This window comes from Hydra viridissima, unplaced genomic scaffold, assembly GCF_058129835.1.
Source record: "Hydra viridissima isolate aposymbiotic clone 2 unplaced genomic scaffold, HvirCarnegie_v1 scaffold_1, whole genome shotgun sequence".
Classification (NCBI taxonomy): Eukaryota; Metazoa; Cnidaria; class Hydrozoa; order Anthoathecata; family Hydridae; genus Hydra; species Hydra viridissima.
The window spans coordinates 32,542,975-32,567,990 of NW_028324300.1; the positions used below are offsets into that span (position 1 = coordinate 32,542,975).

Below are 25,016 nucleotides of genomic sequence, written 5' to 3' on the forward strand. Positions count from 1 at the left end.
ATATTGATTTGAAGTTGTCCATAATAAAAAAATAACGAGTGCGCTAATACTTTCTGGAAGCACTGTATATATATATATATATATATATATATATATATATATTTATTTATAAATTAGTAAAAACACTTATCTATCTTCAACAAGCTGTTTCTCCTTTGACAGGATCATCAGGAAGCTTTTATACATATTTTATATATTTTACTTGCCACAATCCATATAAAAGTGTCTCCCCAAATAAACTCTTATAAATATAATAATATATACACACATAAACAATATAATAAATATATTATTAACATTATAATGTATATATATACATGAGTTTGTATTTACTCAAATTAAATATTTTAAAAATATTCTTAGATTACCAAAACGGTCCAGGTATCCCTGCAACCAAGTTTTTCTTCTAAATCATTAAGTTCTTTTTCTGTTGTAATAGGCAACTTAATGCCATCTGGTAAATCAGTAATATCAACATGTACCATCTTTCGCATAGTATTTAGGATTGCTTCTTGTGTTTTTTTAATTTCATTAATATCAACCTGAATTGAAGCAAGACTAGATAGAACTTTACTTATTGTACCACTGGTGACTGAACCTGATAGTTCTGCTAAAATATAAAACAAAAACATAAACTAAGACATTGACCAGTTTAAACTAATTTTAAGTTGTTGAAAAAGGTAAAGAAAATATAATAATAAACTTAATAATATACAAAAGGAAACTGTTCTTGTGCTACTTCTAGAACATATAAGACAAGCAAATGTCTTAAAGTTTTCAATGTAGTATAAGCAAAAAGATAAAATGGAGTAAGAAAAATTTTAAATAAAGTGTTGATTTTGATTTTATCAAGAAAATAATCTTTTTTTGTTATAGGGAATGTTTAAAGAAATTCGGTTATAAGAAATAAAAAATTGGTTAAAACAGATCCACCCTATCATGTATGTCATCAAAGTTTTATTACCTACTCCTGCAACACTGACTGAGTCAATATTATTGATATTTTTCTTCTTTCTTTTACTTTCTTGTAAATCTGTAGTATGGACTTTAAATAAATAAGAAATTAGAATTAATTAATAATCAGATAATAAAAATTATTTATATAATTATTAGATAATATAATTATAAGATATTATAATTATAAAATAATGATATAATTATTAGATAATAATTAATTTATTAGATATTAATTATATTATTAGATAATAATATAATTATTAGATATTAATTATCTTATTAGCTATTAATTATGTTATTAGATAATAATATAATTATTAGATAAAAAGTTCATTATTAGATAATAAATTAATTATTATTATAAAAAACATAATAAAATAATTATATATTAGATAATAATTAAACAATTATATAAATAAACTTTATTATCTGATTAAAAATTAATTCTTATTTCTGATTTATTTACTTCTTATTTATTAATTATATTATTAAATAATAATATAATAATAAGATAATAAATTAAGTAATTATAATTTTAATTAAAAAGTATAAAACTATAAAATTCAGTACAAACTGAATTTTATAGTTTAGAGATCTAAACTGATTTAATAATTAAAATACCTTTGTCAGTTACAGCAACTAAATCTGTCCTATGCTCTGGAACTGAAGGATATGGTACTGTTGGACATGACATTGGCATGAAACTCATATGAGCAGCTTCAGTATTATGTTCTACAGAACTTTTTCGTTTTCTGTCAAATATTTCAGGACTTTCAGAATCAAGAGCAGATGTATCCAATTCAGCGTTATGAAGATTATTTCTGGCTTTTTTGTACGTTTCTTTAAGTAAATTTAAATATATTTGAAATAAAAGAAAATAAAGTTTACAAAACATGTTTTAAAATTAAGCAAAATTGAATATGAGCTTCAAAACTCCAATTTATCTTTTAATATAAATATATACTTTCAATTTTAATGCTAGAAAACTTTCTTGTTTAAAAAAATTTAAATAAATTCTTAGATTAATTTTAAAAAAATATTTTAAAAACAATTTTATATTGGCTTATATTTTTATAATGCCTGCAACAAACCACTAACATCAGTCAAGTTGGAATTGTTGCAAAGTTATGTCTTTTGTTAAGAAAAGAAAATCATAATTGTGCAATAGGTGTTAAAATAAACTGTAAACATTTTAAATTTATGTTTCAGTACTTACCATAGCGTCTTAAAACTCAAGTATTAGTATGACACTCCCAATTTTCTTCAGGCATTTCTTTATTTTTAGTGGCAGCTTCTAATCTACTGCCCTATATGGTGGCCGACAACATGAGCCAGGTTCCTTAGAAACCCAGCTAATCGGTACTATTGCTACTGAGTTTTCTTTTTCAAAATAAACTATAGCATATTCCATATCATATTAGTGATTTCTATTGCAAAATCAAATGTATAATTATTATTAAAATATTGTTACCTAATTAAAAAATTATACATTTACTAATAATATACTAAAATGTATTAGTAGTTCTATCATCATTAGTTATTATAATTACTTTATATTGTAAAGATTTTTAAATATTTAGCCTTAATTAGAAAGCCTTTAACACATAAAAAATAGAACTTTGATTATACATATTTTATACTTAAAAAACAAAATTACAAATACTTTAAATAATACTTTAAATAAATAAAAAATCAATACTTTATTTGTTTAATATTTTAATTGTTCAACTGTGTAATAGTGGAATAATTATATATGATTCCTCACCATAAGGAAAAAACATACACTTGGTAACCACATCTGAAATTAGACAGGAATAAATCAATTTGTTCGTAAGTTTTTTTACCATGTATATATCTACTTTAGAAGAAGGTAATGGGTATTTAAATGCATCAGATACGAATAAAAACTTTTCATAAATTAAAAAAGTCTCACTATCCATTTTAACTACATTTCTGACAAGAACTATTGTACCATCTTTTAATATTAAACAATTATTATTATCTGATACTTTAATTTTTCAAAGACTATTTTGAAAAAGCTTATTATTGCTTTCCCTTTAAATTAGATATCAGCGGCCCATCGATGTGTTCATGGCTCAATATAGGAAATAGAGATATCAGATCCTTTTTAAACATGTTTTTTTCATGGAGTCTTCTTAATATCTGTTGGATTGGTGATTGAGGCTTACGTATCAATTTCTTCAATTTTCTAAGCGTATTTTCATAAGGAAAGCTGCTAAATTCTTCTAAAGAACCTAAGTTTTTAACATCATTTGCCAGATGAATCAAGGAATGTACGTTATAAACAAGACATTCTTTTCCATAAAAATCTGCAGCAGTGCTAACAAACTGTACTAATAAATTATTTGCGTAGTCATAATCTGCGTTTATACTTTTTGGGTTGGCAAGAATTCTTGTTGCAATATATAGCAACATAAAATGGTTATATAAATCCATAGGCAGTATATTAATTAGGACAAAGGGGCCTAAGTACATTAAAAATAGTCTAAACTCTGTTGCTTTCCATTGCAGAATTTCTTTTAGAGCACGAGGTTTTCTAGCAAACTCAATAGGAATATATGATATTAAACATAATAAGTTATCCGATATTTTTACAACATCTCTTGATCCTAGTCTTACCTTAAGAGGACCAACTGGACCTTTCCAGTATGAAAGAAATCGTTTCATCACACCCAAACAGCCGAGATGCATAAAATCCAATCCAAACTGAGTAACACCACCAATTTTAAGTAAATTTAAAGGAAAAGGTTTTGCATGATGATCGCTGTCAATCATATTGCTAAATGACTCATCAGTATGCAAAGGAGCATTAGTTTTGGTAAAAATTACTTTCCCTAAATAATCACCCTTTTGAATACACTTTTCACAAGAATTGTAGCCTGAATGATTCTTTATTCCTTTTATGAATGCTCTTGCAGGAGCATCACACACAAATGATTGAATTTTGATAAAATATTGAATATTATTAATACATATACCATTCAGTAGTAAATTACTTGTTTCTGTAACAAAATCATCCAAGAATTCTTCTGCATGTGCAGGTTTTTCTTTTCCACAAAACAACCCAATAACAAAAACTTTATCATTAACATTCTTGATTATTCCCAGGATTGGCCAGAGAGTAATGCTACTACTCTTAAATAAAGGTAAACCATCTGTGCTGAATTGCAATTCCAAATGAGTTGATTTTGGTAATGTATTTTTCAGATTATTTCGAGTAGCCTTTTCTAAACCAACATGATAATATTCACCACCACCTGTTAATAATTTTAAATCATACTTGCGGGGTGTTTTTAACAAAGTGCGAGGATCCTTTGGAAGAGAGGGGACAACTTCTTTTAGTATAGGAAAGAGAGCACCTAGAGCAACTTGTAAAATACTATATGTGACAGACCATTGACCTAACTTTTCACATATATTTTTACTATTACATTTATGAAATAAAGTTTCTGCACATTGATTATTACAGGCTTTTTCATCATTAATTAGGTCATCTATATCATCATCAAATAATTCATTTTGTTGAGAACCTTGATAACTATCATCAAGGTCAGAAAAATTAGAAAAAGTGGAGGATGTGTTATATTCCAAATGATTTTGATTGACAAATGATTCCATTATAAATGTAGAATTTAATTGCATATGGTTTGTTTTGTTACAAACAAAACTGGCTCTGCTTTCATTATAAATATCATTCATATCTTTCTCAACCTGATTTTTTATTCTCCGACGCTTTGTAGTGTAAGAAATGCTCATTATATTTGTTAGACTATAAGTATACATTTATGAACTATATTAAACTATATTAAATTATTTTTAATATATATAATATATACATGTATATATAGAGAGAAATCTTTAAAATATCTATTGACACAATTATAAATCTATTAAATTTAATTTATATGACATAATATAATACAATATACATTTTAATATTATTCCTATAATATTTAAAGTACAAAGTATTTGTGCCTGCCTGTGCACATATAGATATAAATATGTGCTATAATATATATATATATATATATATATATATTCTATTGTATCTGGAAACAATTATATTATATAAGCAAACTTCAAAAAGAAGTTGTATAATATAATATAATTGTTATATTATATAATAAAATTTAAAGTAGCTTTGGAAAATTTGGTGTAATTTTTTCAATTCAAAATATATATAATAAAAAGTAATAAATTTAACCCTTTTCAATGAATAGTTTACCATTTTATCAACTGTTTAATTTTCATCCAACAAAAAACTAACTTTCTTTAAACTAAAAGTAATAAAAAAATGTGAATTAATTATGGAAAATAACATTACCTTTATAAGCAATTTAACGTCCCATTTAAGGAAGTAGAGCATGTGGTTAATTATTGAATTAATTTGTTCTTTCTATTTTAGTTTGTAATATAACATATTGTACATAATACAACCATGGCCGCCGAGAGAGGGGGGGGGTTGAAGGGGAAGATTCGCGGGGTCCCGTGTGTGTACAAATAATTTTTTAAAGTAATTTTTAAAAGATTTAAATAGTTTTCACTATTAAAAGATTTAATTAACTTTTATTTTTAAATTTCAATGAACAGAGCACGCTTCTTTTGGTCCTGGGTATATAACTGATCATAATGAGGGCCCCTTAAGAAAACTTCCCCGGGGCTCGAAATTTCTCTCGGCTGCTATGAATATAACATATTGATCATAATATAATATAATATAATATATTAACATAATATAATGTATAACATATTGTTCATAATATAACACATTGTACCTAGCCTTAATAAAATAGGTTAATGGACTTCGCACCTATAGGGAAACGCATTACTTGTCAAAATGATGTCTGAATAGTATACACTGGAATGTATATAAAAGAATTTATATTATGCAAAATTAAGTACTTAATAGTACTATGTTTTTGTTTTTGTTTTTTAAAAAACAGGTTTATGTATGTATATATATATATATATATATATATATATGTATGTATATATATGTATATATATATGTATATATATATATGTATATATATATATATATATATATATATGTATATATATATATTTGATTAACGTCGATCATCCATATGAAAATACATTGCAAAAAGCTGACAAAAAAGAGGCAAAAAAATAATAAACAAAGCAAAAAAAACACACACATTTCCCTTAAAAACATCGCAAAATGTTTATTGTTTTTACGATCAATATATATTACATTGGATCAACGTTGGGTTTAGATCGTAAAATCAATAAACTTTTTGCGATGTAAAAACATACATTTATTCAACGTTGGTTGAATCAAAGTCAATTAAAATACGTTGGATCAATGTTGGATTTACATCGTAAAAGCAATGAACTTTTTGCGATGTAAAAACATACATTTATTCAACGTTGGTTGAATCAAAGTCAATTAAAATACGTTGGATCAATGTTGGATTTACATCGTAAAAGCAATGAACTTTTTGCGATGAAAAAACATACGTTGGACCAATGTAGATTTTCCAGTTGTTTTTAGTTCCGTCGGTATTAATTTCATCATTAAACATATGACATTGGATCAACGTTGGTTTTGCATTGGATAAAACAGGCTACGTTCGCAATGGTTTTACGTACGTTGGCACAACGTAAGTGTGCTAGCTGGGATAATCCATGTGGTTTGATAAAGTCTTCATTGTATTTCATTTTCTTTTTGGGTGACTTTTTACACAAAATTAGAATTTTATATTTTCAGTAATAGCTAAAATTTAATTTGATAATGAATAAAACAAATTGGCTTAAAGAGAAACAAAAGTATTATATAAAATGCTGTAATATAAGATAATATGCTATTATATAAAGTAAAATAATATAAATTTAGCATAAACACGAATTTAAAATATTTGTAGACTTCCATTTTATCTATACCATTTTTTTTTTAACATTTTGTTTAGCCACTCTGGTCTAGACTTTTAAATATTACATGATCAATCTATTTGTATGTATATGGAGAGTATAAAAGTGAAAATTATCAACTGGATAAGTTTAGTCCTTGTTTCCAAAAAACAAATTATGTTAATTCATCAGGTAGCATTTCACACTATGTTATATTAATCCATCATTTAGCATAAGATTTTGACAGCAAAAATTGTTTCTTTACTTATATAAAATTATTAATAAATAAATATTTTTTGTAGGTAAACAACATCAATCCATGTCATATTCAGTAGCACCCCCATCTACTACAAGTTTTATTCAGATGCATCCTCCTCTAATTCATTATTCTCATGGGCAATCAGGACAAGGATATCAAAACACTGGGGTAGTTCATATGCAAGCAACAGCTCAAAATGCTCTTGGAAAAGGTGTTCACAACAACCTCACACATATTCTGAATCCTAAAGTTCCATTGCCAGGTTCAAAATTAAATGTTTAAACTGATTAAATATTTTGGTAGATGCTTTGAAAGAGTTGCAGAATAAGATTTATCTGATTTTTTATTGCTAACCTAAAGAAGTTTGACATTTTCAATAACAAAAGAATCTTTTATTTTACAAACAAAAAAGACGTTTACCCTTAAGTTCAGTTATCTATCAAGTTATTATAAATAACAGTAAAGCTAATTAGTTCAAATTAAAATATTCAAATGCTAATTGTATGTAGTGCTAAATTCAAATAACAATTTGTTAAGAAAATTTATAAAAATAAATCAAAACCTGTAGTTTTAGAATAAGCAACAATTGGGAGTCAAATGTTTTTTAAATCAAAATTCAAGTTGTTGCTGTAAATTTAAAATTTCAATAGTAGTAGTTACAATTGATTCCGCTGTGTATTGAAATTTGGAAGTTTTTTCATTTTAGGAAGTTAGAAACTATAGTTGAAGATTTTCAGTTTTTCAAAAACTGAAATACTTAGAAAATTTGCTAATATTTTACACATGAGATCAAAGTTTTTTTTATTACTTATTTCTCTTAAGTAAATATTTATGTAGAGACTGTTGCTTAAGTAAATATTTATGTAGAGACTGTTGCTAAAAGTAACATCATATTAAATGGATTTATGAAAACAATAAGTAAAAGCTGAGTAAGCAGTGCACAATCTTTCTCTACGTTGTATACCTAAAAGTTTACAAGAGCCACAATTAAATCTTTAAAGTTATGTAAAATATTAAAAGCTTTAAGATTATTAAATGAGAAGTCCAGTGTTACATCATCCCATATAAGAAATCGCTTTAGCATGTTGTATTAGCATTACATAGTCTCACTAAAAATGTGCCAAAACTTTAAAACTTTGACACTATTTCAATTAAGTCTTCCACATGCTTCTTACTTGGTTGTGACTGTAGAAGTGCCAAGCTTAAAGGAATTGAAGTTCAAAACAATTTCATTAGTATTTCTTTTTCTGTCATACCAAAAGTATTTTCAATATTTTATCATGTACCTCAATTCATCAAAATAAAATAAAAAATAACAGGGCTAGGCCTGTTAAGTGAACAAAACACAGAAATTCTTCATTGAAATTTCAAACTATATTGAGAAAGATACAAATTTTACACCCAGATTTTTCAAAACATCTTCTTTTACTGTTGGTTACAAAAGCAAAATGTGTAAACATAATGAATCAAAAATTTATGATTTAAAATGTTTTTTCAATTGAAAAAGATTTTGGATATGTAGAAGATAGCTTGTAATTGTCATTCTGTAAGTGTAAAGAAAATACAATTTATGTATTTGTTATATATAAACTATACAAGGGTTAAAAATAACAATATAAAAGTTATATTTCAGAAAATCTATTACTGTAGAATTAAACATCTGTTACTGAGATAACAGTTGTTCAATTCTGCAATAGTAGATTAAAAGTTTTGATCTAGTGCGACATTACAGTTTTTTATCTATATGTTTGTAAGAATATTGATTAAAAATAACACTAGTTAGTTAATGGTGGGAGCATTTTATTTGAAATAAGCTTTAAATGTTTCTTAGAAAACACTAAGTTAACTTGGTTTAGATGTGCGTTCTTCAATTAGAGAAGATGTTTTACGAGTACTACCATTAGATGTGGCAGATTGGACTATAGAAGATGTTGCATATTATTTCAAATCTCATGGTTATACAGAAGAAGGAGCCCTTTTACAGGAGCAAGTAATGTCTAAACTTTTTTAAACCATTTTATATATTTAGGTTGACATTTGTTTAAATATTTAATCATAGTTATCATTAGATACTAAATACCATGCATATTTTTTAAAAAAATCTAAAGTAATTTAGCTTTTTTTATCTAACTAATTTGTCAGAAATTTTAAAAACTTTGCTTTATATTGATACTGAAAGTGCAATTAAATTAAAAATAAATTTTATTATTGATTTCTTTAGGGAAGTATTAGATTTTAGGTAAATTCAGCTATTACTAAATGTTTTTTTAAAATTTTATGTATACACTTTTTCAGGAGATTGATGGTCGTGCATTACTTTTGATGTCACGTAATGACTGTTTAACTGGCATGCGTATTAAGCTTGGACCAGCCCTTAAAATTTACCATATGCATATATATAAGCTCCAATCACGTACAGATTTCCTGGGTTAGTGTTCAATTATAAAGAAGATTTTTGCAGTTCTTATGCATTACTCAATATTTCATTGTTGCTTAACCTCAGGTACTGTCTTGAAAAGAAAAAAACTGAATTAGAAATATTTTGTATAGAATGGTTACAATCTTTAGTTGTTTTTGTTGAAGTACCTTATTTAAAGATTTGTTAAGAGTTCTGTCTGTATTTTTAAAATCTTATTGAAGATAAAAGTAAAATATTTTCATAAGCAGAACAATTTATTTTCTATCCTTGATGTTTTTTTGTTTTTTTTATTTTTTAAAAAATACTTGTAATCATGCCTGTGTATATTGTATTTGAGGCGCAAACTCATTCCTTTTTTTTTTATATACTTATATGTTGTATCAGTTTATTTTTAGGAAATTGTCTGTTGTTCTATTTAAGAACATATTTTATCCAATGTGAGTAAAGGTATTGATAAAAAGAATACTTAAAATTCATGTTTAATTTTTCTAATGTTTTTTTTTAAATTTTATTTGTAAACTTTCTTTTAGGTTAAAATGGTTTAAACATGGAAAAAAAAATTAAAGTTTCACTTAAAAAAAAAAAAATACTTTTGATATTTTGTTATTTACAGGTATAAGAAAGTTTAACAAAATGTTTGCTATAAAAGAATCTTTAGCATTTCTTCCAGCTTTTTTCCCTTATAAAATTTTTTCCTGCTTTTTTCCTTAACCTATGTTTTTTCTTTACCAAGCTTTAATGATTTAAATTTAATATATCAATTAAACATAAAAATGTTAAACATTTGTAATTAATAATAGTTAATAATAATAATTAAACTTAGATAATTGCTAGAACTTAAACAAAAAAAATACTATAATGTAGTTATGATATTCAAATTTAAATTTTTAAAAATTTAGTTCTCAAGTTTTCTTATTGGCTGTTTTCAAAATAAACACTCCCACCCCCTAGTGCATTTTAGAATTGACACTAGAGATTACCTGACCTCTGTAAAATTATAGAATTAAATCTCAGAGAAAAATATTAAAGGTTTGATACGACATGTTGTTACTAGAATTTCTAAGGGAATCTTTTTTTTTAATTATTTAGCCTTAAGGTAATTACTAATTAGTAATTTACTTTTTTACTAGCTTGGCTCAATATACCAAATCATTTTACTTATTCACTGATAAATTTATATTTAGATAAATCTTTGACAAAAAAAAAAACACATTTTACTTTTATGTAAATAAGTAGTCATTATTTTAGACTCTAAATGGTGTTGAAATTCTCAAAAAAACTATCTTCAAACTAAATAATACATGACATGATAATTTTTCTATGGAAACAATTAGAGAACAATATGAGTTTTTTTTAAACATTCAAAATGATGATTTTATTTAAAGGATAGTTTTTCTTAAACTGCTTATTTAAATTTAGCAATATTTATAATTTTTTAAAATTATTTTGAAATTTTTGCAGATGGATTACATAAATAGTTTGGTTAGTCGTATACCCCATAATTCTCAAGAATGTGTAGAAATAGTTGCGTCAGCCAAAATGTGGCCTCTGTTTATGTTAGTACATTATTTGCTTATAGCAATATCAATGAGAAGTCGTACAGGTATTGTTTAAAAAACAATAATTTTTTTAGTAATGTTTCATGCTTTTATATTGTTATACCAATCAAAATCTCATGTAGTGAGATTTTGATTGGTATAACAATATAAACGCATGAAACCACCAAAATTAAATTTAAGATGAAAGATAGAATTTTGTGTTGGTCTGTAGGAAATTGTAGTTAACAGATGCAGAGTTTTAACTTATTAAAATTTTTTATTTATTCAATCAATTATTACATTTAAATGCAATTTTTAAACCTTGTTTTAGTATTAATTTTTTATGTTATCAGGTTCACGTGCTTATGCATTCAAACATCCATTTGCAAGTTGGTTGGTTTGTGTCACATCATGCTTTGGTGGTCAACTTTTAACAAACATTTTATTAGGTCGTCCTATAGTTCAGATTTTTGAGAATAACCCTAATCTCTTGCTAGCTTCTTTTATATGGTATGTTTTTAGTGAATTTCTTGATTTGCCATATTTTATTCTCTTTATTCAGTTTTCATAGTAATTGCTCATTACTTATTACTCTAATAATCTTTTTTCATATTTGAGGTACATTATATTCTTTTCTCCAATGGACATGGTCTATAAAGTAACAAAAATAAAGTTTGTTAAGGTAACTTATAACTTTATTGAAAAGTTTATAACTATTGTAGTTTAAGGAATTCTAAGACAAAATTATTTTTTTGAATTTAATAAAGGCTGTGTTGATGGTATTAAAAGAAATACATAGAGTACATTCAATTAAAAGTGGAGTAGAAGTAGCAACCTCAATTTATTTTGGAAATACTTTTATAATAGTACTAATAGGTACTATTAGAGGTAAGCTATTTGTAATATTAAAAATATGGTATAAAATATATTTTGTTTTATATTTTTTAATTAACATTAAAGTGGTAATAAAGGTTGAGCTATTCTAATTATGAAGTCTATGGTTACATCAGCATGTTATGAATTTTAAGCTATAAAAACATGCAGTTATTTACTTTATCTACTCTAAAATAACAAAATGTAACAAATGTTATTTATGGCTTGAAAAACACATCAAATTTAAATTCTTAAATTCTCATTGCTTACCCTCTAATATGGTTCCACTAAGTAAAGAAGAGTATAGAGAAAACTTGAGTTTGTTTAATTAATATTTATAGATTCTGACAGATTTTAGGCTGACATGTCCTTTTTACAGTCTGAAAATTGTTTGAAATGGTCCTGTGCTAGACAAGATATTGCTTTTGAGTTGTATCAATTTTAATGATTGTACTGGACTTTACAATAAGGGTGATTCCCCTTTTTGTGTTGTCGTGAATAACCTGCTCCTGTTGAGCAATTCTTAAGTGTACACTGTAATTGTCTTAAGAGTCCCATGAGGAGAGATCTTCTTTAGGAAATTCAGTAGAGGTTTTAACAATCACTTATATTTTGGTAAACAAAGTCTTCTAAATCCTAAGATCTCCAGTCCCTGATATCATATCCTAATGGAAAAAATTAGACTAATTAAAAATTCTAAGAGTGATTAATACACTTTTGAAAACTTTATGGTATCTAGTTTTAATCCTGAATTACAAAATAGTTTGTTTGGGAAAAACCTAATTTTGAAAATTTAATGTAAAAAGTTATGGTTATTCTCATGATTAGTTCAACATCTATAACTACAATCATTAGTTGGTTTATTTTGTATTTTTGTGCAAAATAAGTATATTTTTAAAATGCTTACTACTTACAATGACATTCTTTTTTTAAAAATTGTATAGCCTGATAATAGAAGTCTGCATTAGTGTTTAAAAAAACTCTATCCAATCATAGTTCAACTATTCTTTATATTAATCAAAAACACCTAAAATTGCAATATTACAGATAGATAATTCCTACATCACAAGTGAATAGATAACTTTTTAATCTATTCACTTGTGATGTAGGAATTGTCTATCTGTAATATTGCAGTGGTGGGCAGATCCAAGTATATTTTTCTTGTAGATTATATAGGTCAAGGCCTTTCTCTTTTCTCTACATATGCTTCTGGAGTTTAAGTGGCCAATGTTTTTTACATCTTAAAGCAATAGTTAGGAGAAGTCTTGATGAGTTGTCTTGTCCATTTATGTACTCCATCATTTACTTTGACTTTCAACTTCTTGCACATATAGTACTTAAAATGTTATCATTTTTGACCAATTTTTGATCAATTTTGTTATGATATTACTAAGTTAATGCAGCAACTCTAGGCAAGACTTTTAGTGAAATCAGAAAAATATTTGGTCTAAAAGACTAAACAATTTATCAAGTTTTGAAGTATTTTTGTTCTACTTGATTTGTTCACTAAACATAGAAGTCTAGCTGATCAAAAATAACCACAGAAAGAGAAAACAATTTGGTTGTTCTTTTATCAAAAGTTAATCTGAGATGCAGTCTCTTTAAATGCTGATTTGAAAACTGGTTATGAGGTAAACTATAGTATTTCAAATACAAAACATCAATTGAATGCAGCAAATCTATTTGGAAGATGTCCAAAGAAACCACTGATATCAGTTAAAAATTAAAAAAACAAGAGTTGAGTTTGTAAGAAAGCATTTATTGTGCAGCTCACAAAAATGGTCAAAAATACCCTGGCATTATAAATCTAAGTTTATAATATTTGGTTTTGATGGAATTAAGTACATTAGATGTCCTATTGGCATTCCTTTTAATCCAAAGCATCAACTTCCAACTGTTAAGCATAGTGGAGGATGTGTAATCCTTAATGGATGTTTTTCTTGTGATAAATTTGATCCAATTTATCAAATTGAAAGTGGAATAGATGGAAGTGGATAAAAAAACAATATTTAAGGAAAAAATGCTTTGTGAATGAAATTTTCAAGATAATGATCCAAAACATATAACAAAAGTTTTTAAGAAGTTTTTTCAATCAATAAAAGTTTAAGTTCTTGAGTGGCCATCTTAAATTGCAGACTTAAATATTCTTGAATGTTTATGAGGACAGATTAATTGACAAATTTTTGTCAAAAAACTTTCAAATAAGCAACAACTTTTCAAAACCTTTTCTCATAAATTAAACATTTTATTATTTAAACATTTTTAAAACCCATTATTTCTTCATAATTTTTTTATATATATAATTGAGAGTTTGTGTAAATACTGTTTTTCTTTTAGGAAGTGGATCAGCCCTTGTATTGCATCCATTTGATGCTGTAATTCGAGGAAACCTGCTTAATACAAATGAAATACTGAAACCAGGATTGTATGATGATTTTGTCTCTATTTTTGTTATTTACATTTTCTGTTGGTGTTTTATGTTTTGAACTAAAAAGCAATTCCAAAGATTACCTAAAGGCTTGATTTCAAACCAAATCAAATTCCTTTTGTAATTCATCAGGAAGTGAGATCTACATTTTGTTAGTATTTGCCTTTTGTGTGTGTATCTTGGTGAAGTCTTTCACCTTGCTCTTTATTTAAATTAACAAGCTCTTCTGGAAAGTGAATGTAGATGGGGATATGTACTTTAACACTCATTTAACAGGGAAGCTTGTTCAAATGAAGGAGCTCCTTACTGATTATAGTTATTTCCTCTCTTAATGCCAAGTAAGTATATTCCTGCTGGTCTGTTTTTCCATCTTAAGTCCGATATTTTATGCACTATGTATTCAATGCATGAGCCACCTTTACAAATTGTTTCTTAAGGCCTAGCTTTATACATAATTGTAGCAGGATTTTTGTTTGTATATTTTAAGTAAAGTGACCAAGAAGAAAATTAACCATCTTTAAATATATACTAATCCCCCTCACCCTACCACCCCTGGATGTGGTTGCTGAATGCTTGTTTTTTTGTCTTTGATAAAAAATTACAACAAATCTTTTTTGCCCTTTTGAAAAAATGTAATCTTTATTACAGGCTGACTATATTCTGAGGAAACTAGGACTGATGAATAGGGAATCTTGTACTTTACAACTTTCATCAACAAGGTCAGCCCCAAGGATTTTTTTGCCTTTAGGTACACACATAAAGGGTGAAAATATAAAATCTTATCAAAATAAAAGCAGCATTTGCAAAAATAGACATTAATTTTTGGAAAGATTTACTGAAATGGGGAGGGGAAGCAAACTTTAAAATGTATAAGAGTATCACATACAGATGGTATAAAAGACAATTTTTTTCACCAGATTAGATGTCAATAATAATGCATTTTTCAAAATGCATTATTATTGACATCTAATCTGGTGAAAAATGCTTATTCTACAATGCAATATCAAAATTATGAAACTTGATAAAAATTAAACTCATTTCTCCATAATTTATTCTTTTATAGGCAGTAAAAATGACTAAAATGAATTCTAAAATGAATACTAAAATGTGTAGATATCCTTCTTGCTAATAAAAAGAGGCATTATCACTCTATTTTCTGCTCTTGCTTGGATAAAACCATCTCTTCTCTTAAAACCAAAGACTGTTTCAGAAGCTACAGTTACCTAAAAAAAGCTAATTGTTTTAAAAACTACTTTCATAACAGTAAATACTTCTTAAATTTTTATCATTTAAAATATATTGTTAAACATAAGAAAAATTAATTTTACCTCCGCAACTGCAACTAATCATTACTGTTCATTTGACAGCTTAAGATGGGTTCATAACCTTTTTTCCATGTTATATGGTCAGTCAATGTGGTAGCATGTAAGTTTAAATTAGGAATTTTGTATGCTCTCAAAGCTAGACTTCCTATATTCTGATGGCTTTAAATTTCCAGAACTTTATTAACAGAAAATTCCCTTTCAATCTTGTTTTGGATGCAAAGTAATGTTTGCAATAAGATTTCAGAATGAGAATACCATGCTGAAGATCTCACATATTTTTCAATAATCTTTTGTATATTTTTATCTTGAAGTTTGATAAGGGTGAGTTGGTTCAAGATGTGTTGTGGCCCATCTATCCAACTATGCTTCACTTTGGTTTGGAACCACATAGGGAAGTAAACTGATACATGAAACTTAACAATTAATTCTAAAATTTTTAGCTCATCTTCTAATTCATGATTATGTACCCACAAGAAAAGTAAGGAAGAACCTGTGTTTAGCAACCTTGAATGGAATATAGTGCCTGGTTTTTGGTTTGCCAAACTTTCAGTAAGAGTTCCTGAAATTACTGTCTGACATACTTTATAGACATATTTCTGATCTGAAGATCCTTTACTATATCTTCTTTACTATATCTTTACGCAATTAAGCCAGGGCCTCCAGATATTGGGTTGAAAGTGTAATTTCTTTCCATTTCACTCACCTTGGAAAACAACCTTCCTAGTGGTCCAGAAAACCCTGTCTTTGAGGTTGTCTTACCATCAATCTCTTCTATTAAATGTCTAAGGCAAAGTTCATTTGTGTGAAGTAAACATATTAGCCATCCTAACTTTCTTTCTAATTTAGCCTCTTAGCAATCGATAACACCTCCATCATAACCTGTATTTGTAGTTGTGCTATCACAACCAATGAACTTTAATGTATCTTTAACACCGTACAAAGTAGAAATATTTCATTTGCAATATGTTCAGCAGGTTTAATCTTTGATTTTTTAGGTATTTCTTCTTTGGTTAAATGATGAAGTTATTTACCATACTCATCAGTCAAAGTGTAGTGATCTTCCTTTTTAACTTGAGGATAAAATCTTTTAGTTTCCTCATTAAATGTGAATACATTGGTTTTGCCACTTCTTCCATTGTATATTATATATATATATATATATATATATATATATATATATATATATATATATATATATATATATATATATATATATATATATATATATATATATATATCTGTTTATAGTTATATGAAAAAAAAACGAAACATTTTTTGGTATTTAGTATTCTCTTTGTTTCAGTATATAGCCTTTTTTTTCCCAGATTATTCAGATTTATTCTTGGTATTATATAAACAAAATTTATTGGTACCAGTTTTAAATATAATCAAAACATACCAAGAAATGTGACAACCAGCCCCATAGTGCATGACAATTAACCCCGTGGCTGGGGCTGGTTGTCACATGGAGGAGGTCTTTGATAAATAGTTTTACATTAAAAAATATTTCACTCAATGTCATAAAAATATTCTAATAATTACCGGAAATAGTTAAACTACTTTTGTGCAAAGTTTGGCATTGATTTGATGAGAAATAAAAGCTGAGCAATATAAAAAGTGTGACAACCAACCCCGCTCTCCCCTTTATGGATAATGTACATATTAGGCAAGATATTTCAAGTCTCAAATTTCTGGAGCACCCTGGAGCGCAAAAATATTTCGTTATTTAAGTGAAATTTTCAGTAAAAAAAGCACTTTAAATACGCCATGATTAGAAACCAGTTTATTTGATATAGCTTACGTGCAAAATAACTTTGCAATAGCTCATTTCATAGATAATACTTAGTTTTATTTAATTGTGCAATAAAAAATGAAGTTTTAAAAATTAATAACAATTTTATGCTTATTAGTAACACGAAAAATATTAAATTAAAAAAAAAAAAATTTGAAAAAAAAAATACCTTTTTCATTATCACCTTAAAATACAAACGCCATAAGAGCTGTACAGAAATATATACATTTTATAAAACCCGGATGTTTAAGCTATAAAATGGTATATAACAATGTCATTTTTGAGAATATTTTTTTTATACTTTTTTCCACCACTTGGCCCACTGAGCCCCCTCAAACTGATATGACCTTCCTACGCTACTGGATAATATTTTACTTAGCATTTTGAAACATAGTATGTTCAACAAGTGTTTTATGTATGATTAGTTAATTATTTACAGTTTACTAATATATTATAGTAAAATCATTTCAGTTAATTAAAGTTAGAGTAAAAAAAATTACTGAAGTTGAAGGTATTGCCTCTTACTTTTAATCTGTAAGTATTTTCAATATTTAAAAATATGATATAGTGATATTAGTATGTATGTTAGTAAATTGATTTATAAACAGTTTCAACTTAAGATATTATGGGTAGAAAGTCAGATTGCACCTCAGCTGACCTCTTAGTAATTCAACGGCTTAAAAGCAGTGGAAAGTCTTAGAGAGATTTTAAAAATAACTAAGCGTTCTGTTGGAATGGTTCAAAACGCTCTTAAACCAAAGATATGTGTGGAAACTAGAGGTCACAAAAAAAACAAATTACAGAGAAGATAAATTAATTATTCGTGAAGCTAAAAAAGATCCATTTATCTCCAGCAACGCCGTTAAAAAAAAATCAGAGTTAAATGTAACACCACGAATAATTAGAGGACGTTTAGTTGAAGCTAATTTGTTTTCAAGATCACCTAGAAGTGTGCCTTTATTGAAAAAACGACATAAAAGCCAGAAAAGAGTTTTGTCATAAATATTCTGCATGGAAAAATAAGAAATGGGGCACAGTTTTGTGGACAGATGAATCTAAATTTAATATCTTTGGATCAGATGGTAAACAGTTTGTCCGCAGACCACCAAATAAAGAGTTTGACCCACATTACACTAAAAAAAACACTTAAATTTGGTGGTGGAAGCATTATGGTGTGGGGATGTTTCTCGTCATCTGGTATTAGTCCTATCTATTTGATAACAGACAGTATGACAGCTGATATTTATACAAATATACTTGAAGAAATAATGCTTCCTTATGCTGATGATAACATGCCGCTGCTCTAGATATTTCAACAAGATAACGATCCAAAACATGCAGCCTCTATCACAAAGAGATGGTTCCAAAATAATGGTGTAAGACAATTGGACTGGCCAGCACAATCGCTAGATTTAAATCCAATAGAAAATTTATGGAAAATTGTAAAAGATGAGGTTGCAAAACAAAAACCTCAGAACAAAAGGGATCTGTGGGAGGCTGTGAAAACATCATGGTACGCTATTCCACTATCAACATGCCATAAATTGGTCAACAGCATGCTCAAAAGACTAATCGTAGTTTAAAAAAACAAAGGACATGCAACAAAATATTAGGCAATTTTTGTAAATATAATAATAAGTGATTGATAAACCTTTTTCAGAAAAAAAGAAAAGTCTGTTTTTGTTCTTAATTGTTTTTTAATTATTTTTGTTAAATATTCGTTTTATAAACATTAAACTTTCTTGATTTTTTTAAATATACGATCAAATTAACCATTTCTATATTTATTATTTTTTCCAGTAAATTTCCGCCTATTTTAAACAAAGTTGTTAGTAACAGAAAAATTGAAAAAAACTTCATAACTTTTTTAAAAATATGATTTTTAACAATAAAATTTATAAAAACATAAAAATTAATATCAGTTAACATCAATTGCTGTGAATAAAAAGGATTTTTCTAAATGTTTAGATAGTGTTTTTATTATTTTTTCCACCACTGTTTTTATTTAGTTCAGGTATCTCATCATCTTATTATATGCCATTCATTTTTTTATTTTAGGAGTCAATTTAAATAAAAAGATAACTTTTATGTTATTAAATTACGACATATAGAATTTTGTTTTGTAAACCATTTTAATTCCAAAATTTATACTTGTTAGCACGTCGAAGCATGCTGTGATGACAGGTGTGTTATTGGTACTCCAGCACAACGGTCTCATTGAAATTTCTGAAGACTTACTGATTTTTTTGCTTTTTACGGTGGCAGCTATTACCCAACTACTATTGTTTTTCACAAAAATTAACGACCCGTACATCAAACTTGAAGAACTTTTATGTGGAATTTTTTTACTGGGTCCGAACGAAGTTGCGGAAGAAGCTAAGAAGAAGCTAGATTGAAACTTTATTTAATTTCCCCATTTAACAGATAATCGTATTTTTTTTTTTTTGTCGCTGTTTCTGTCGTCACGTGTTTTAGTTTTGTGGCTCAAACCTGCTTTGAAAACAATTATTCAATTAAAATATGTTACATTTGGGTCATTCTCCTGAAAAGTAACATTTTCAATAGTCAGTTTTATAAAAATTAAATATTAAATTTTTTAAACCAAATTTTTTGTGGTTATAGCTTTGAGTATATGTAATCATTTGAAAGTATCCACACAACTCGTTAAATGTCAGTTTACTAAAAAAAAATTAAAAACTTATAGCGTAATCCACAGACGTGACAACTTTACCACAGACGTGACGTTAAGAGTAATATCGCTTATGCTGTAACAGCTATAAGTGTTGTTCAAGTAGTTTTCAAAAATAATAATCATCTGTAATCAATAGTTTTTATTAGCTAACATAAAATAGTATATGGTACAAGTTTTTAAAATTTTTTAAGTGCTATTTATACGTAAATTAGCAAATGTTTTTGAATGGTAAATCTTGTGGAAAACTGTATTGCCCCCTGTTGTTGAGGTTTGGCTGGCACAATATAAACACTACATCGCCTTTATCGATGACAGAGACGTCATCTCTCTCCGGAAACGTGAAAAATTCCCGGCCAGATCTTCTCAAAAAATCGGGTTACAATTGCGAACTTGCGTACCATCCAAGTATAAAATCAACAAACGGCAACCATAAACGTAAGATAATTTGGTATAATCCTCCTTTCAGTGTAAATGTTGTTACAAAAATAGGTAAATGTTTTTTGAACCTCATCGACCTCCACTTCCCAGTTAACCACATGCTTCGTAAAATATTTAATAGAAACACAATCAAAATTAGTTATTCTTGCATGCCAAATATAAAATCCATTATTAACTCTCACAACAAAAACATTTTGCAAAATGAGGCAAAAACTAATGAAATGAAATGCAACTGCACTGACAAATCGAAATGTCCAATGAACAACCGTTGCCTTTCCAACAACATCGTTTATCAGGCCACCGTATATTCGAACAATCCGGAATATAAAGAAAAAGTGTATATAGGACTTAGCGAAACATCTTTCAAAGCTCGGTATGCTAACCACTTAAAATCCTTTAAATCAGTTAGGTACAAGAACGATACAGAGCTATCAAAGGAGGTATGGAAATTAAAAGAAAAAAACTTCACACCTTTTATCAGATGGGAAATTATTAAAAACTGCAAACCATACAACCCAGCATCAAGAGTTTGTAACCTTTGTTTGAACGAGAAGTTTCAAATTTTGATGAACAAACGTCTCGAAGTGCAGGCATAAGAATAAGTTCCTTATTTCCTCATTTGATACCGAAGATTGATCCTGGGGCCAATGCTATAAACAATTCGAAGTTTTTTTCGAGAAAAAAAATCTTTCGTAAAAACGCAATTTTTCACGTACGAAAAAAAGTTCGTAATCTCGAAGAATTTATCGCTGTTTGTATTTTTTTCGCCCATTGCTATAAAGCATAAAACGTAAACGTCACTGAAATTCACGAACTTTTTTTATCCGTAATATATAGTAGTAATATAATAGTAATTTTTATTGTAACTTATTTATTAGGCCTACTTAATGAATTTAATTAGTCATTAAGTATGCTGTGCTGTCTATTCTATTTTTATGAATATTTTTAAATTCTAGTATTTGGTGTTTAAAAAATCTGTGTAAAATTAAAGTAGAAACATGAATTTAATTTTTTCGGATGAAGACTTAGATTTCGAAGTTGCAGAAAATGAGCTTCGCCACCGATTGCCTCGAGAGGTTGGTGTTTAAAACATTACTTAAAATTACTATATATATATATATATTTTTAATGATTTCTTATCGAACAAAATCAGAAATCATACTAAATAGGCGCAGAAATTATATTTTTGTTTTGTTTTTCAATATCATTTTAGTTTAATGGTCGCTTTTTTAACGAAGATGTTTCTGACAACGTTTTTCGAGAGCAGTATCGAGTCCCAAGAGCTGTATTAGATTTTTTAGAAACTAGGCTTAAAGATGAAATATTAGACCATAAAAATATATGTTTATATCTGTTTTTATATAGTATGTGTATTTTGTTTTTTTATAGAACACGCTTAAAAAAAAATTAGGAGATTTGTTAGCTTTTGTTGTTAGGAGCAATTCTTATTAAGAGTATTTTAAAAAGGTAAAAAATGCTTAATAGCATAAAATTAAGATATGATCGTATTAATATTAAACTAGATTACAAAATAAATTTAAAATATGAAAGATATTGTTTTGTTTAAATTTTAAAATCAACCACTAGCCAATGCAATACCTTATATATAGTTATATATAGTTGTGATGCTTGTATCTATTTCACATCGCAACAGCATTGGTCTTAATGTTTGTGTGAAGTTTTACAGAACTTATTACTGTAAGGTAATGGTGATAAAAAAAATGAAATAACAAGAACAATTTCAGGTTGAAGTTATATTTTTATTGTTACTAAAAAATGTAATTGGTCATGGCTTTACAGTTAAATACCTTCAAGGTGAATGTTTAAATATAGTTATACAACATTTTTCGAAATTTAACATAAAATTATGATGTAGCTCTTCTCTTAATGCTCAAGAATTTCCTCCTAAAACAAAAAAAATTTGTTAATGATAAAGTTATACTAAATACAAGCTACAAGTTATACTAAATACAAAAAATTTGTTAATGATAAAGTCATACTAAATATTATTACAAATTAATTTTAAAATACCATTTCTGTATTTACAAAATGTTGCTGGTTTGAAGGTTGCAATTTCTCATTCATTAGCTTTGTTGCTGTTGTGTAATATATTGTTAAAGCCTTTTCTTTTCGAATTTGCTGTTGTCTGAGAGCAACGTCCAATTTCAGAAGTTTTACTCTTAATTCTTGTTCTTTTTTTAATCTTTCTTTTTCTAACCGTAAAACACTTACTTTCAATTTTTTAAAACTTCCATCTACCAGGAGACTTTCTCTAGCTTGTTTTCTTTTTAATTTTTTTAATGCCCCCCCTTGATGGTTTATTTTGAATTGAATCTAAAATTTAATTCTAGGTGTCAAAACAAGATCAGTTAACTAAAATAATAAGAAAAGTGGTTTAGATTCCTTTAAAAATAAGAAGTTTTTAATGGTTTTGGAAATACTAGTTGTGTAAAAATTAAGCACAAATTGATGTTGTCTGTTATATAATTATAAGTCTAAAACCTACAATTAACTAAATTAAACAACTGAGATTTAAAAAAAATTAATTTATAAATTGCATTACCTTGAAGTATCTGACAACTGTCACTAACAAGAGTGGTATTGTCTAAATTAGGGGAGGACATACAATCAAATCTTGCATCTAATATAAACAATCAATTAACTCTATAAACTATAGAAATAGAAATAGAAATATATATATATATATATATATATATATATATATATATATATATATATATATATATATATATATATATATATATATATATATATGTATTTTATAACACAACTAGTCTTAACCAACAAAGAAAAATATACCAGACATAGACGAAATAAAAGAAGCTGTATCAGAAGATTGTTTCAAAGTAAAGTTTACTTCTTTACTTGATGAAGAAAGGGTGGCAGTGGGAGTGGAAAGTTGGTTGGGAGTGGATGACAATGCATCATCTGTTGTACAAAAAGAGATATTAAAATCAGGAACATCGATTCCAGATACATTTATTGACTTCCTGTTAATAATGTCTAAAACAACATTATCTAATTCTGTTAGTTGTCTCCCTGCAGCACCTTAAAAAAAAAAATTATATATATATATATTTGTATATATAATATATATATACAAAAATATTTAATTATATATATATATATATATATATATATATATATATATATATATATATATATATATATATATATATATATATATATATATATATATATATATATATATAACAAAACTATACCTGTTTTTAGACTCTTAGCAAAATTTTGCATTGTAGCTCTTCGCAAATAATCCCACTCTCTACTACGTAGCTGGTTGATATCTTCAATTTTTGCCCCTAAACTATTTAAATGTGACATTATGTCTTCCCAAATTCTATTTCTATGCCTCATAGTAATAGATGGACCTAAAAGTAGATGAAATAAATAATCAATATATAGTATAATATAGTCTTATATAGTAAAATACTAAATATTCTATAATAATATATTATTTTATAATAGGAATCATACCTAAAAAAGCTTACCTATATATATATATATATATATATATATATATATATATATATATATATATATATATATATATATATATATATAAAATATAATGCAATTATACATATTTTTATTTAAATAGTTTGCTAATTAAAACATACCAAGCTTCCCAAGAAGAACCTCTTTGTTTTCTCTAATCTTTATTGCTAGTATCATTTTAAGTTCTTTAGACAGCATTTTATTTTGTTGTGTATTTGTGTATTATTTTGTTGTGTATTTGTGTATTATATGGCATATTTGTTGACTATTTATACTTTTCTTTAGTCAAACATTATGAAAAATTTGTTTAACCAAAATTACTATCGAAAACCTAACAAGGAAAAACAACAAGGAACTGAATAATCGATTAAATGCAGATTTTAAGTAATTAGTTTATTATGGAGTTACCAAAATCCTTTTCAGTTTTATCTATAAAATATCTACATAAAAACACAAACAAAGAATGTTCAATGATTTTGAAGCGCTAACGTTGTTCCAGCAATGGCCGCCAAAAATCACGAAGAAAATATCTAAAATTGAGATCAAAAATCTATCTGAAGTTTTTTTTCGAAAAAACGCATTTTTTATCTGAAAAGGCGATTCCCTTGTTCGTTTATAGCATTGGATTTAAAAACGAAGTTTTTATCTTAAAAACGGAATTTTTTGAATGTTTATAGCAATGGACTTTTTTTTTCTTCGCTTTTTACGGTAAAAACTCCGTGTTTTACGGAAAAAACCTCGTTTTTTATGTTTATAGCATTGGCCCCTGAAGTTTTTTTTCGAAAAAATGCATTTTTTATCTGAAAAGGCGATTCCCTTGCTCGTTTATAGCATTGGATTTAATAGCGAAGTTTTTATCTTAAAAA

At 26.8% G+C, this 25,016-nt stretch overlaps 3 protein-coding genes, 1 long non-coding RNA gene and 2 pseudogenes across 9 annotated transcripts in view; 3 read left to right on the forward strand and 3 right to left on the reverse strand.

The window, feature by feature from the left end:
• Positions 1 to 10,114, forward strand: part of LOC145192635 (uncharacterized) — a 33,277-nt gene extending 23,163 nt beyond the window's left edge. Inside the window, exons 6-8 of one of the 2 annotated variants that reach the window (XR_016452002.1) lie at positions 877 to 941; positions 1,588 to 1,789; positions 2,243 to 2,295. Coding sequence is in view for 1 of the 2 variants with exons in the window: in XM_090085880.1 (XP_089942006.1) it covers positions 7,152 to 7,370; positions 8,965 to 9,098; positions 9,404 to 9,541 (491 nt within the window). In the remaining variant the exon portion in view is untranslated. Of the gene's footprint in view, positions 1 to 876; positions 942 to 1,587; positions 1,790 to 2,242; positions 2,296 to 7,151; positions 7,371 to 8,964; positions 9,099 to 9,403 lie in introns of those variants that run through there. The other variant, XM_090085880.1, reaches the window with a different exon arrangement.
• Positions 2,670 to 4,734, reverse strand: LOC149894574 (uncharacterized; annotated as a pseudogene).
• A 440-nt stretch (positions 10,115 to 10,554) lies between the features above and the next one.
• Positions 10,555 to 20,815, forward strand: LOC149894575 (trimeric intracellular cation channel type 1B.1-like). The gene is made up of 6 exons (XM_090085890.1): positions 10,555 to 11,130; positions 11,419 to 11,575; positions 11,684 to 11,747; positions 11,833 to 11,953; positions 14,276 to 14,363; positions 19,642 to 20,815. The coding sequence occupies exons 1-6, from the start codon at positions 10,989 to 10,991 to the stop codon at positions 19,877 to 19,879; spliced, it is 810 nt and encodes a 269-aa protein (XP_089942016.1). The 5' UTR covers positions 10,555 to 10,988; the 3' UTR covers positions 19,880 to 20,815.
• On the reverse strand, positions 15,709 to 16,837 carry LOC149894576 (uncharacterized; annotated as a pseudogene).
• A 736-nt stretch (positions 20,816 to 21,551) lies between the features above and the next one.
• LOC149894577 (uncharacterized) lies at positions 21,552 to 22,024 on the forward strand. Its single transcript, XR_016449791.1, has 2 exons — positions 21,552 to 21,689; positions 21,827 to 22,024. It is a non-coding gene; the product is annotated as an uncharacterized LOC149894577 (long non-coding RNA).
• A 328-nt stretch (positions 22,025 to 22,352) lies between these two features.
• Positions 22,353 to 24,793, reverse strand: LOC149894578 (uncharacterized). 5 transcript variants are annotated; one of them, XR_016452012.1, is made up of 6 exons: positions 24,273 to 24,790; positions 23,859 to 24,023; positions 23,434 to 23,682; positions 23,177 to 23,254; positions 22,645 to 22,947; positions 22,353 to 22,518 (listed from the first exon to the last, which is right to left on the reverse strand). XR_016452012.1 is itself a non-coding variant. In XM_090085896.1 (5 exons), exons 1-5 carry the CDS (start codon positions 24,346 to 24,348, stop codon positions 22,498 to 22,500), a joined length of 756 nt encoding a protein of 251 aa, XP_089942022.1. In that variant the 5' UTR covers positions 24,349 to 24,793; the 3' UTR covers positions 22,353 to 22,497. The 5 variants fall into 5 exon arrangements, 3 of the variants coding, with proteins under 3 accessions (XP_089942022.1, XP_089942034.1, XP_089942039.1); XR_016452014.1 differs by having other exon boundaries at positions 23,177 to 23,218; positions 24,273 to 24,789; XM_090085896.1 differs by lacking the exon at positions 23,177 to 23,254 and having other exon boundaries at positions 23,492 to 23,682; positions 24,273 to 24,793.
• Between the last annotated feature and the right edge of the window lie 223 nt (positions 24,794 to 25,016).